The sequence below is a fragment of the Geotrypetes seraphini genome, chromosome 7 (assembly GCF_902459505.1).
Source record: "Geotrypetes seraphini chromosome 7, aGeoSer1.1, whole genome shotgun sequence".
NCBI classification, from domain to species: domain Eukaryota; kingdom Metazoa; phylum Chordata; class Amphibia; order Gymnophiona; family Dermophiidae; genus Geotrypetes; species Geotrypetes seraphini.
Genome location: NC_047090.1, coordinates 94,673,527 through 94,685,597, shown reverse-complemented (window position 1 = coordinate 94,685,597; position 12,071 = coordinate 94,673,527). Strand labels below are relative to the sequence as shown.

The 12,071-nt window shown below is 42.7% G+C and overlaps 1 protein-coding gene across 2 annotated transcripts in view; it reads left to right on the top strand.

Moving 5' to 3' along the window:
* The window catches only part of SPTB (spectrin beta, erythrocytic), a 345,456-nt gene that overhangs the window by 302,104 nt on the left and 31,281 nt on the right, over nucleotides 1–12,071 (top strand). For both annotated transcript variants that reach the window (XM_033951147.1, XM_033951148.1), the window contains exon 32: nucleotides 11,466–11,538. In XM_033951147.1, coding sequence (XP_033807038.1) covers nucleotides 11,466–11,538 — 73 coding nt within the window. The remainder of the gene's footprint in view (nucleotides 1–11,465; nucleotides 11,539–12,071) is intronic.

Here is a 12,071-nt window from a genome sequence, read left to right as displayed (position 1 = left end):
GATGGTTTTACGGTAGAGTTTTATAAAACATTTCAAAATACTCTTTTACCTCATTTATTAAATTTATATCAGAATCAACTAAAGAAAGGTTGTATATTAGGCACTATGGCAGAATCATTAACTATTGTTTTGCCGAAGCCAAATAAAGATCCCATGTTGGTTTCAAATTACAGGCCTATTTCGTTGATAAATGTAGATGGTAAATTATTAGCCAAACTTTTGGCTACACGTTTGGCAAAAGCTCTTCCTCATATAGTTGGTATGAATCAAACATGGTTTGTTGCTCAGAGACACTCTTCTAATAACACCAGATTGGCATTGCAAACAAAAGAAATTGGAGATCCGGCTTTTTCTGTGTCTCTGGATGCAGAGAAAGCTTTTGATCGTGTGGAATGGACATTTATGTATCAGGCCATGGAGTGGTTTGGTATTGGTTCGGGATTTATACAAATGATTAAAACTCTGTATAGCTCTCCTGTTGCTAGATTATATATCAATAATAATTTTTCTGATTGTTTTAAATTGCAAAGGGGAGTTAGACAGAGATGTCCTCTATCTCCTTTACTTTTTGATATAGTGCTTGAACCCTTATTACTAGCTATTCAACAGGAAGAGGAGATACAGGGTATACCGCATAAGGATAAAGAATATAAAGTTTCTGCATATGCGGATGATATATTACTTCATTTGAGGAATCCTGAAACAACCATTCCAAATTTATTGGATTTGATAGAAAAATTTGGAAAGTTTTCAGGATATAAAATAAATTGGACTAAATCAGAAGTTCTTCCTTTAAATGTGCATTGCACAAAAGGATTATTTGATTCATTCCCTTTTATATGGAAAGAAGAAGGAATAAAATACTTAGGTATATGGATAAAAAACACGCTTGATGAGACAATTATAATGAATGAAAAAAGTTTATTGCAAAAAGTAACAGAGTTATGTGAGCAATGGAATCCTTTACATTTATCTTGGTGGGGAAGAGTACAAACAGTCAAAATGATGATATTGCCTGTGGTTTGTTATCACATGGGAATGATACCAGTTTTTTTTCAGGGGTCTTTTTACAAAAAGTTAAATAATATTCTTAGTAAATTTATTTGGCTGGGTAAAGCTGTAAGAATTGCTCTAGTGACTTTACAAAAACCAATTGAGGAGGGAGGGGTAAATTTTCCAAATTTTTATAGGTTTCATCAATCCTATATCTTGCGCCAAGGTATGTATTGGGTCCTCCCAGAACTCATGGAGAAGCTTCCAGATTGGTTATGGTTGGAGTGGCAGCTCATGTCTCCTATTAGGCTTCGTCATTTGATTAGTATTAAAATGCCTAGAATAAGAAAAGGTAATAGGATATTAATGGACACATGGACAACATTAAAGTATGTTAACAACTTAACTCCTATTACTATTCAAAAATCTACTTGTCAAAATATATGGCTGAACTCCAAGATACAAATAGGCGGTTTTATGATTGTCTGGAAGGATTGGATTGAAGCAGGAATACGTACTTTAAATGATGTTATTAATGATGGTAAGCTGCTGGAGTTTTCACAATTACAACATAAATTTGGACTGAATAAAAAACAAAGTTATAAATGTTTGCAATTGAAGCAGGCCATTCAGGCAGGGTTCCCTGAATGGAAATCTTTAAATACTCATTTTACTCTAGAATTCTTATGCTTCCAGGCAGATTTTATGGGTCACCAGGCCGCGCAGTGGTACAAAACATTATCTGGATATTTAAATAAAAAACCAAGGACTGTACTTAGAGATATTTGGAGCATTGAGATTAAGCATCAAATTAATGCATCTCAATGGCCACGTATTTGGTCTTGGAGGATAAGATGTACAATGTCTGCGTCTATGAGGCAAACATGGTTTTTCTTTTGCATAGAGCTTTTTGGACCCCTGTTCATTTACAAAAATTAGATAGCTCTAAGTCTAATAGATGTTAGCACTGTCATCTTGAGGCTAGGACATTAGATCATCTTCTAATTTGGCCTCAAATAAATAGGATGTTAGAGAATCCGGTGGCCTTGACATATGATACTATTTTATTTGGCATGTCAATGAGAGCAAAGAGTCAGATTTCGTCAAATAATAATAAACTTTTATTTATATTGACTGGAGTTGCTATTCAACAGATTACATTCAATTGGAAAAATTATGACAGATTGAACTATAATTTTTGATGGAATTCTGTATGTCATATATATAAAATGGAGTACACAATAGCAACACAAAGAGGATATTTTGATAAATTTCAAAAGATTTGGGGACCATTAACAGATTTTTGTAATGAGTAATAACGTTTTCCCAAAGTAAGATATTTGACATGAAGGGATGTGGGTGGATAAAAGTATTAAATCCTGTAATATACAAGAATATTTAAATACTAGTATTTTAGCCCGTTACATTAACGGGTGCTAGAATATATGTCTTTCTGTCTGTCTTTATATCCGTCTCTCTCTCTCTCTCTGTCCTGCTGTCTTTTTCTGTCTGTTTCTCTCCCTGGCCCCCTTTGTCTGTCTGTCTTTCTGTGTCTCTCCCTGTCCCTGTGTCTTTCTTCTTTTCTTTCTGTCTCCCTTCCTCCCCCTGGTGGTAGAATATATTTCTGTCTTTCTTTCTGTTTCTCTCCATACCACTCTCCATATTTCTGTCTCTCTTCCTCCCGCTGTCTTTCTTTCTGTCTCTCTCCCTCCCTGGCTCCCTTTGTCTGTCTTTCTGTCTCTCTCCCTGCCCCTGTCCCTGTGTCTTTCTTCCTATCTCCTTCCCTGTCCAGCAGCCGCAGCATTCCCTCTCCCTCTATTTACCGCAAGAGGAGCCTGCACGGACCTAACAGCCCGAGCCCCTAGAGTGTAACTTCCCGGCGGCTCCTCTCACGATTGCCGCCTTCTCCGACGCAGGAGCGGCTCTTGAGAGGAGCCGCTGCAGCGTCTTTGAGAAGTTGAAAAAAACTTCGGCCTGTCTCCGTGCTCGGCCGCGGCGGGCTACAGTTGCCGCGGCCTGCAGCCGCTGACAGCCGCCACGGCCGACATCCGCCTTGCCGTATTTTTTTTTTTAGTTGAAAGACATGGCGGTGGCTCCTCTCATGATCCCCACCTGCGTCGAAAGTCCGACGCAGGCGGGGATCGTGAGAGTAGCCACCGCTGCATCTTTCAAAGAACCGTAAGCCGCGCATGCGCACTTCCTATGGGTCGCTACAGCTCACGGAAAACGGACCCACGCGATGGGAGTGCACATGCGCGGCCTAGCATTTTATTATATTAGATTTTTGATGTAGTGAGGATGGAATTTTTGTAATGGGAGGGAGGGGGTGGGGTTTTTTCTAATTTGATAACAATTGTTTAGATACTAGGAATAGTTCATGATATGCAATATACTATAGAATATAGATGTCAATTGATATGTTATATTTTCATTGATATATGAAAGTTGATCAAGTGTATATTTGTAAGTTTGCATGATTTTTCTGACACACTTGTTGAAATATGTAAAAATGAATAAAGAATTGGAAAAAAAAAAAAGAAAGTTACATATGTGATACATATCACTGAAAAAAACAAAACAAAAATGACAGAAAATTCAGGTCTGATACATTGTAAATATGAAAATCCTCAACTGAGGGCATTCGTATTTCTCAAAATTCAATCTTAATCACTGTGCAGTGGGGCTCAGAATTAAGGCAGATTAGTATTGACCAAAATACAACAGAGATTTTGATTCTTGTATTACTTTAACCATCATCTTCAAGAATGCCAATGTAAAAGGTCTGTAATTAAGGCGTAAGCAGTACAACCAACCACAGAGCTGGTATAAATTTTTGCTCTTAAATTGCTAAAACTCTGTCCACTGTTGCCATTCAACAGATTACATTCAATTGGAAAAATCATAGCAGATTAAATTACAGTTTCTGGTGGAATTCTGTGTGTCATATATATAAAATGGAGCGCACAAAAACAACACAAAGGATATTTTAGTAAATTTCACAAGATTTGGGGACCAGTAACAGATTTTTGTAATGAGTAATAACGTTTTCCCAAAGTAAGATATTTGACATGGAGGGAAGTGGGTGGGTAATAAAGATTAAATCCTATAATGTATAAGAGTATTTAATTGTTTTTGATGTATTGGGGATGGAACTTTTGTAAGGGGAGGGAGGGGTTGGGAGGGTTTTCTAACCTGATATCAATTGTTTAGATACTAGGAATAGTTCATAATATTTAAAATATTATAGCATATAGATATTGGCTGAAAAGTTATATTTTTAATGATATATGAAAGTTAGTCAAGTGTATATAAGTTCAAATGATTTTTCTGATACACTTGTTGTAATAAGTAAAAATGAATAAAGAATTTCAAACCTAAAAAGCTCTGTCCACTGTCAAAGTACATGCAAATCTATTAGGTACCTTTGTATAAACTAGTGTGTAGCTAAAATTTGTGCATGTGGAGGGGCATAATAAAAAAAACGCCTAAGTCCCCTTTTGGTCTAAATCCCTAGATGCGGAAAGCAGGCAGCAGGGAAATGAGTCCAAAGTGAGGTTTTTTTTGAGAATGGCCTAGCTATACGTTCACTAGTTTAATCGCCCAAACCACCACTACTTCTATCCTCAAGACACATTCCCAACTACAAAATCGCCCAAGTCCCAAACACCCAAAACAAGACCTTTTAGGCGAAGGAGGGGCCATTCCTTCGCCTAAAAGCAGGATTCTGTAACTAGCGTTGGTCAAAATGCTGGTTAAAGAATCATGCCCCTCCCCCACAATGATTGTAGCAGGAGAGATGCCTAATCTCTCCTGCTGAAGAACACTCCCCACCACAATGATTGCAGCAGGAGGGATCCCAAGCCCTCCTGTCAGCACCCCCCAAAAACAACCTTGAATCGGCAGGAGGGTGCTCAAGCCCTCCTGCTGGCACCCCCCAAAACAACCCCGAACTGGCAGGAGGGAGCCCAAGCCCTCCTGCCGGCACCCCCAAAACAACCCCGAACCGGCAGGAGGGAGCCCAAGCCCTCCTGCTGGAAAACCTCCCCCCCAGAACTCCCCCTGGATACTCCCCACTAACCTTAAACGATGGATGGATGGACAGGTCTTCTGGCCAGCCGTCTTCCAAATGGCGGGCCTGCCCTTTCTCGATGCATTGTGGAATACACCAGGGAGGGGCCTTGGGCTTGATTGAACATAAGAACATAAGAATTGCCGGTTGACCCAGTTGCCTAAGGCCCCTCCTATAGGTGCCTATGCCAATCAGGCTCTAGGCCCCTCCCCGGTGCATCCCCCCCGGGGGGGGTGGGGAGATTTTCAGGCAAGAGGACTTGGACTCACTCCTGCCAGTTCAGGGTTGTTTTGGGGGGAGGGTGCCAGCAGGAGGACTTGGGATCCCTCCTGCCGGTTCGGGGTGTTTCAGGAGAGGTGCTGGCAGGAGAGCTTGGGATCCCTCCTGCCAGTTTGGGGTTGTTTCAGGTGGAGGGGGGTGCAGGAGGGCTTGGGATCCCTCCTGCCATGATCGGGGGGGGGGGGAGGGACAGGTTGCCTGGGCTCCTGAGCTGATTGTGGCAGCTGCGATCAGCTCAGTGGCCCAATTAGGAACTTATACCTGTTTTGACTTAGTCAAAGTTCCATCTGGCAACCTGTCAACCCTTTTTGGTTATGACTGCCAGACTACTAAGTCTAGGTCGGCCCACCTCCCGCCCTTTCTACTCCTCCCAAAATGCCCCTTTTCACTCTAGGCGTTCAGAGGCCAGATATGTCTAAAACCAGCTTTGATTATTGGTACTTGGATGATCTGTCTTTTTGATCGTCCATATACCATCTTAGGCCACTTTTTGAATGTTTTTTTAAAATTATGAGCCCCTTATTTTATTTTATTACAAGTGCTTGCTGTACTGTTATTAATTCTGTAGATATTAGCATAGCAATTTACAGTATTAAGTGGATATGTACAAATATATGTGTATATATATGTTAGTATTCAGGTCATTTACATACGTACTTGCAGGCTGATATTCAACCAACAGCAGTTAGCAGTTTTTGGCCACCACCGGCTTAATCCTGGATATTCATTGCCAAGCCATGTCTGGGAATATCCAGGATTTGTGGTCACTTAACAAAGACAAAAATGCTGGCGGGGTGCCACCACAAAGAAAATCAGAGCAATCAAAATGTCAGTCAAGAATGACAGACTCACAACAGAAGCAAGAGGAGAGCCAACCATTAGTTCAGTGGCGTACCACAGGGAGGGGGGGGGGCGAGGGGACGGCCCGCCCCGTGTGCAAGCCCTGAGGGGGTACTCCAGGCCTTGAAGCCATTGGCGTCCGGTTCCCCCCCCCAACGTCCGGATTTTCCCCCTGCCCCCCCCTCGTACCTTTTGCGGTGGAGAAGCAGCCTGCAGCGGGATCGCGATGCCAGCGATCTCTGCGCTGCTTCGGAGCTGCTTCCTCTGCTGCGGTCCCGCCCCTCCTCTGATGTCAGAGGAGGGGCGGGACCGCGGCGGAGGAAGCAGCGCCAAAGCAGCGCAGGGATCGCTGGCATCGTGATCTTGCTGTGGGCTGCTTTTCTATCATAGGTGGTGCGGGGAGGCCAGGGGGATGAGCGGTCCTTCAGGGTTGGGGGGCGAGTGGTCTTTCGGGGTGGGTTGGGGCATCAGGCCTTCAGGTTGGGGTGGTCAAGCAGACCTTCAAGGGGGGGATAGGCCTTCAAAGGGGGGACAGGCAGGCTTTCAAGTGGGGGACAGGCAAGCAGGCCTTCAAGGGGGGTGGACAGGCAGGCAGACTTTCAAGGGGGGGACAGGCAAGCAGGCCTTCAAGGGGGGATAGGCCTTCAAGGGGGAGGACAGGCAGGCAAGCCTTCAAGGGGGACAGGCAGGCAGGCCTTCAAGGGGGGGGACAGGCCTTCAAGAAGGGGGACAGGCCTTTAGGGGGGGGTGCAGGCCTTCAAGGGGGAGATAGGCCTTCAGGGGTGGGATGCAGACCTTTAAGGGGGAGACAGGCCTTCAGGGGAGGGGGGGGCCCTGGTGTACAAGTACACGGAGGGAAGGGGGGGTTCAAAGAGACACGCATATGCCAGACTTTGGGTGGGAGGAAATAATGGCTCTGAAAATAGAGGAGAGGGAGAGAAATGATGGATCATGGTTTTAGGGAGGGAAGGAAAAGAAAGGGAGAGAAGTTGGACACAAGGGATGGTGTGGAGGGGGAATAGAGATACTGGATAGGAGGGTAGTTGGGAAAAGAAAGGGAGAGATGGTGGACCCTGGGGTGGTGGGGAAGGAGGGAGAGATGCTGGATGAAAGGGTAGTTAAGAAAAGATGGATCTGTGGAGGGAGACGAAAAAAGGAAAGATGCCAGATCTCCTGGGGAGGGAAGGGAAACGGGGAGGACAGAGATGGCAGATGAATGGTTAATATGCAGAAAGAAGGAAGAAGGAGACCCTGGAAAGCACGTTATCAGAAGACAACCAGAGCCTTGGACCAACAAGATTCGAAAAATAACCAGACAACAAAAGGTAGAAAAACTAATTTTATTTTCTGCTTTGTGATTACAATATGTCAGATTTGAAATGTGTATCCTGCCAGAGCTGGTGTTAGACCGCAAACATGAGCTAGGATTTAACAGAGAGAGGAAAAGTCCTTTTTGTTTCTTTATTTTATTTACACCACAGCGCCAGTGTGGTTAGGAGATGCCAAAGGGGGTGATAAAGCTATAAAATAAACCCACCAGGATGTTTGAATAAAACACCCAATTGGGCAGGAAAATCGAATCGAAAAACCAATTCAATAGGCTGAATCGAATCGAATTTTTTTCCCCGAATTGGGCAGCACTAGTTTGCGCTACTGTCTTAGACTTTAGGACCTGGGATTGAGGAGAGATGGCATCCTCAGTACTTTATAATGCAAGTGAAACGAGGATTTGATCAGACTTTTGAAGGGTCTGCAGAAGAAAAATATTCTTATAGGCCGGGGACATGAGACAGCAAGAAACGGGAACTTTTCTTCCTTCTATTTTTGTGAATGGCAAGGCTGAGGATGTCAGAGAGTTCAGTTAAAATATGTGCTTTATAAGAAAATATAATAATGTCTTTTATAAAGTTTATAAGCATTGCTGGCCTACCCGGTGAGGTGTTCCTAATGGTGGTGGTGGTGGTGGCAGCGTATCGATATGTTGAGAGGAAGAGGTGGTCTGGGAAATTCTGCTGAACAAACTCCAGGCCCATTTCCACCCCCCAGTTAGTTCACTCCACTCAACTGGTTCACACACTTAGTGGGTCTTTGGGTGTTGTGCCTGGGTAGTTGTTTTGGGATCTCTTCCAATGGTTTGTCAGTATCTCCTTGTGGCCCAAGGAAGGAAACTTTGTTAACCTTAGCATTGACCTTTAGAATATGTTTGTAACAGCACTGCTTGTGTGGCATTAGGCTTTGTAGTGATCGAAAGAAAAAAACAGACCTTTGCACATTTTTGCACTATATGGTGGGTGTATGAGGAGATTCACATTTCCTGCACAGCTAAGTTCTTGTGAAGTTACCTTGTTCTTTCTGTATTTGACATCTAGCAAAGTCTCTGTTTGGAAGGAAAGATCTAAGCTTAAAAATGAAGTGGCCAAAAGTTATGGTAAAAGCAGATAGCGTTGCTGGTTTTAAGAAAGGTTTGGACAAATTCCTGGAGGAAAAGTCCATAGTCTGTTATTAAGACATGGGGGAAGTGTCTGCTTGCCCTGGATCGGTAGCATGGAATATAGCTACTCTTTGGGTTTTGACCAGGTATTAGTGACCTGGATTGGTTACCATGAGAATGGGCTACTGGGCATGATGGACCATTGGTCTGACCCAGTTAGGCTACTCTTATGCAGTGATTCCCAACCCTGTCCTGGAGGAACACCAGGCCAATCGGGTTTTCAGGCTAGCCCTAATGAATATGCATGAGAGAGATTTGCATATGATGGAAGTGATAGGCATGCAAATTTGCTTCATGCATATTCATTAGGGCTAGCCTGAAAACCCAATTGGCCTGGTGTTCCTCCAGGACAGGGTTGGGAACCACTGCTCTTATGTTATGTTCTCATCTGTAGGGGCCTTTATTTTCACTTCTTATTTTAATGTATTTTTTTCTGGGAACTTATCAGTGTTGTTTATAATGGGAACAAAAATGGAAGAGAATTAATGTGTGTGGAGTGCGGGGAGTTACTAATTTTTCAGCTAAATAATTCAATCCACCTCAACCAGACATAGGAGAACTCACGCACCATTCACACACCCTCCAACCAAAAACGTCAAAAGAAAAAAAAACTGTTCAACAACCTCCTAACACTCGACCCCCAACTCTACAACCTATTGACCTCGACCACAGACTACAAAACCTTCAAAAAAGAAATAAAAACCCTTCTATTCAAAAAACACATAAAACCGAACTAACACAATCAGAACTGTCCCAAGCATCACCTGCAACTACTCCATACGTACTTCTGATGTCATGACAATTCAGACATAATTTATGTTATGTTTGGAATAATGATTACATATATGAGGTTCAATAAAATAAAATTTTCACTGCCTGTTTCTAATCTGACTATTTCTTCCATTTCATGGTTATTACAAAAAATATTTTTTTACATGGGGGGGGGTGTCAAAAAATGATGGGCCCCAGGTGCCACATACCCTAGGTACACTACTGCATTAGTTTGTCCAAATTTATTAGAAAACTCAGCAAGGCACCTTGTCGAGGACCCGATATGGGACCATGTTTCGGCAACTGGAACCTGCATCAGGGGTCATAAAATCTGGATGTGCCTTCAATAATATACAAACAACTGTACAATTCACCGTATTTATTTACAATATTTCTATTCTGCACTATCAGTTAGTTTCTAAATGGATTACAGATGTACATACAGAGCTTCCTTTTTATCAAGCTGCTGTAGAGTGTTTTAACGTGGGACATTGAGGTAAATGCTTCAACGCTTATAGGAATTGAATGAGTGCTGGAGCATTTACCTCGCCAGCCCACACTAAAATGCTGTACTGCAGCTTGATTAAAGGGGGCCATAGTTAATAAGACATAACAATATCATCTATACCTTTCAGAAGTGACACTGATTATTACACAGCTACTCCTTGGTAGAGTGATATGTTGTACTTCAGTTTATCATGAGTGGTATGCATCTTTAAACAAGAGTGTTTTCAGTGAAACTTTAAGGACTCCTTTTACTAAGGTGTGCTAGCGTTTTTAGCGCACGCACAAAATTACCGCACACTAAGCCACGCGATACGCTTCTAGAATAATGCCAGCTCAATGCTGGCGTTAAGGTCTAGTGCGCGCTATTCCGTGCGTTAAGGCCCTAACGCACCTTTGTAAAAGGAGCCCTAAATGTTTTGCGGTCACCTATCATTCAAATTTTCTCTGGAAGCAAGTTTCACCACTGAGGCCTTCTAATATAAAAAAAAATATAACCATATAGGTTACTGTAGATTTACAATGTGATAAAGTGTAGGGTTACCAGACATTTAGGAAAACCCGGACATAAGAACATAAGAAGTTGCCTCCACTGGGTCAGACCGGAGGTCCATCTCGCTCAGCGGCCCGCTCCCGCGGCGGCCCACCAGGTCCTTGACCTGTGAAGTGAATTCTTGACCTTTATAATCTACCTCTACTTCTATAACCTACCTCTGCTGCTATCTGTACCCCTCAATCCCTTTATCCTTTAGGTACCTATCCAAACCTTCCTTAAACCCCTTTACTGTGCTCTTTTTAGAGGTAAGGGGGAGGGAGATAGATAGATTTGGTAGGAAGGAGGGATTGGTGACCGCTCACATTCCTTCCCTTAACTGCGGGGACAAGGCCATTCACTGCTCCATGGGACGGTGGATGGCCTTGTCCCCCTACCCACAGTGAACACTTTTCCCCCCTCACTGTTTCGACAGGTTACCCACGGCTACCTGCGACTAGCCAAGGGTAACAACCATCGTGTTCTCTAATAAGTGACCTTTTACTTTAAAATGTTTTAGATATTTTATCTTGAATAATGGAGGCAGGTAGGGCATGTGCAATGATGTTATGAGTTGATCTCTCTCCAGCCTCCCTGTGGCTATCTGATTTGTTCACGTCACTGAGCACATTTATATTTATTGTATTCTTTATGAAATTCTCTGGTATTGAAGGGCATATTCTGTGTTTCAATAACCAAAACTATTTTCCCGCCCCCCTTTTATCAAGCTGCACTAGAGGTTTTAGCACGGACCAGCAAGGTAAGTCCTCTGACACTCATAGGAATTCTATGAGCGTCAGAACATTTACCGCTAAAAACCTCTAGCGCAGCTTGATAAAAGGGGCCCTATGTTTGGTTTAAAAAAAAAAAAATCAACTCTTCAAATTTTTAAGAATTTAAATTGAAATATTGGTGAGCTAGTTCTCAGTGTTTATGCTATGCTCCTTTTAGGATTTCAGTGATATTATATGTCTTATTTTTCTTAGGTATAACGAAGACAAAGATGATAAGACTTTATCAGAAGATCTAAGTTTTCATACTGCAAAACAAGTGTCACCGGTTAGTTTACCATCTAATGCTACATAAGTTGTTATCAGACACATGTTTTAGATTGTTTTGTTTTGGTTCATTTCACACATTCATTTTAATTAAATGTTTTTAATTGATTGTAGATGCATTAAGCTGTGGGCTGACTGTTATGCTGATTTTGTGCACACTAAGACTTCCTTTTACAAAGGTGATTATTGTGGCTGGCTGTGGTAATTGCTGCGACACCTTTAGGGATTCAGTGGGTGTCAGAGCATATGCCACCCTGCAGCCGTTATCACGCCTTGTTAAAGGGCAATAAAATTTTAAGAAATGCTAACAAACAAGCTGGATGCTGGTGAGTCCCTGGACATAGTCTACCTGGATTTCAGCAAAGCATTTGACAGCGTACCACACCGTAGGTTGCTGAGCAAGATGAGTTCTTTAGGATTGGGCGACACATTGACCAAATGGGTTGGGAACTGGCTTGGAGGTAGGCTTCAGAGGGTAGTGGTGAATGGCACCCCCTCCGAAATGTCAGAGGTGATAAGTGGAGTGCCACAGGG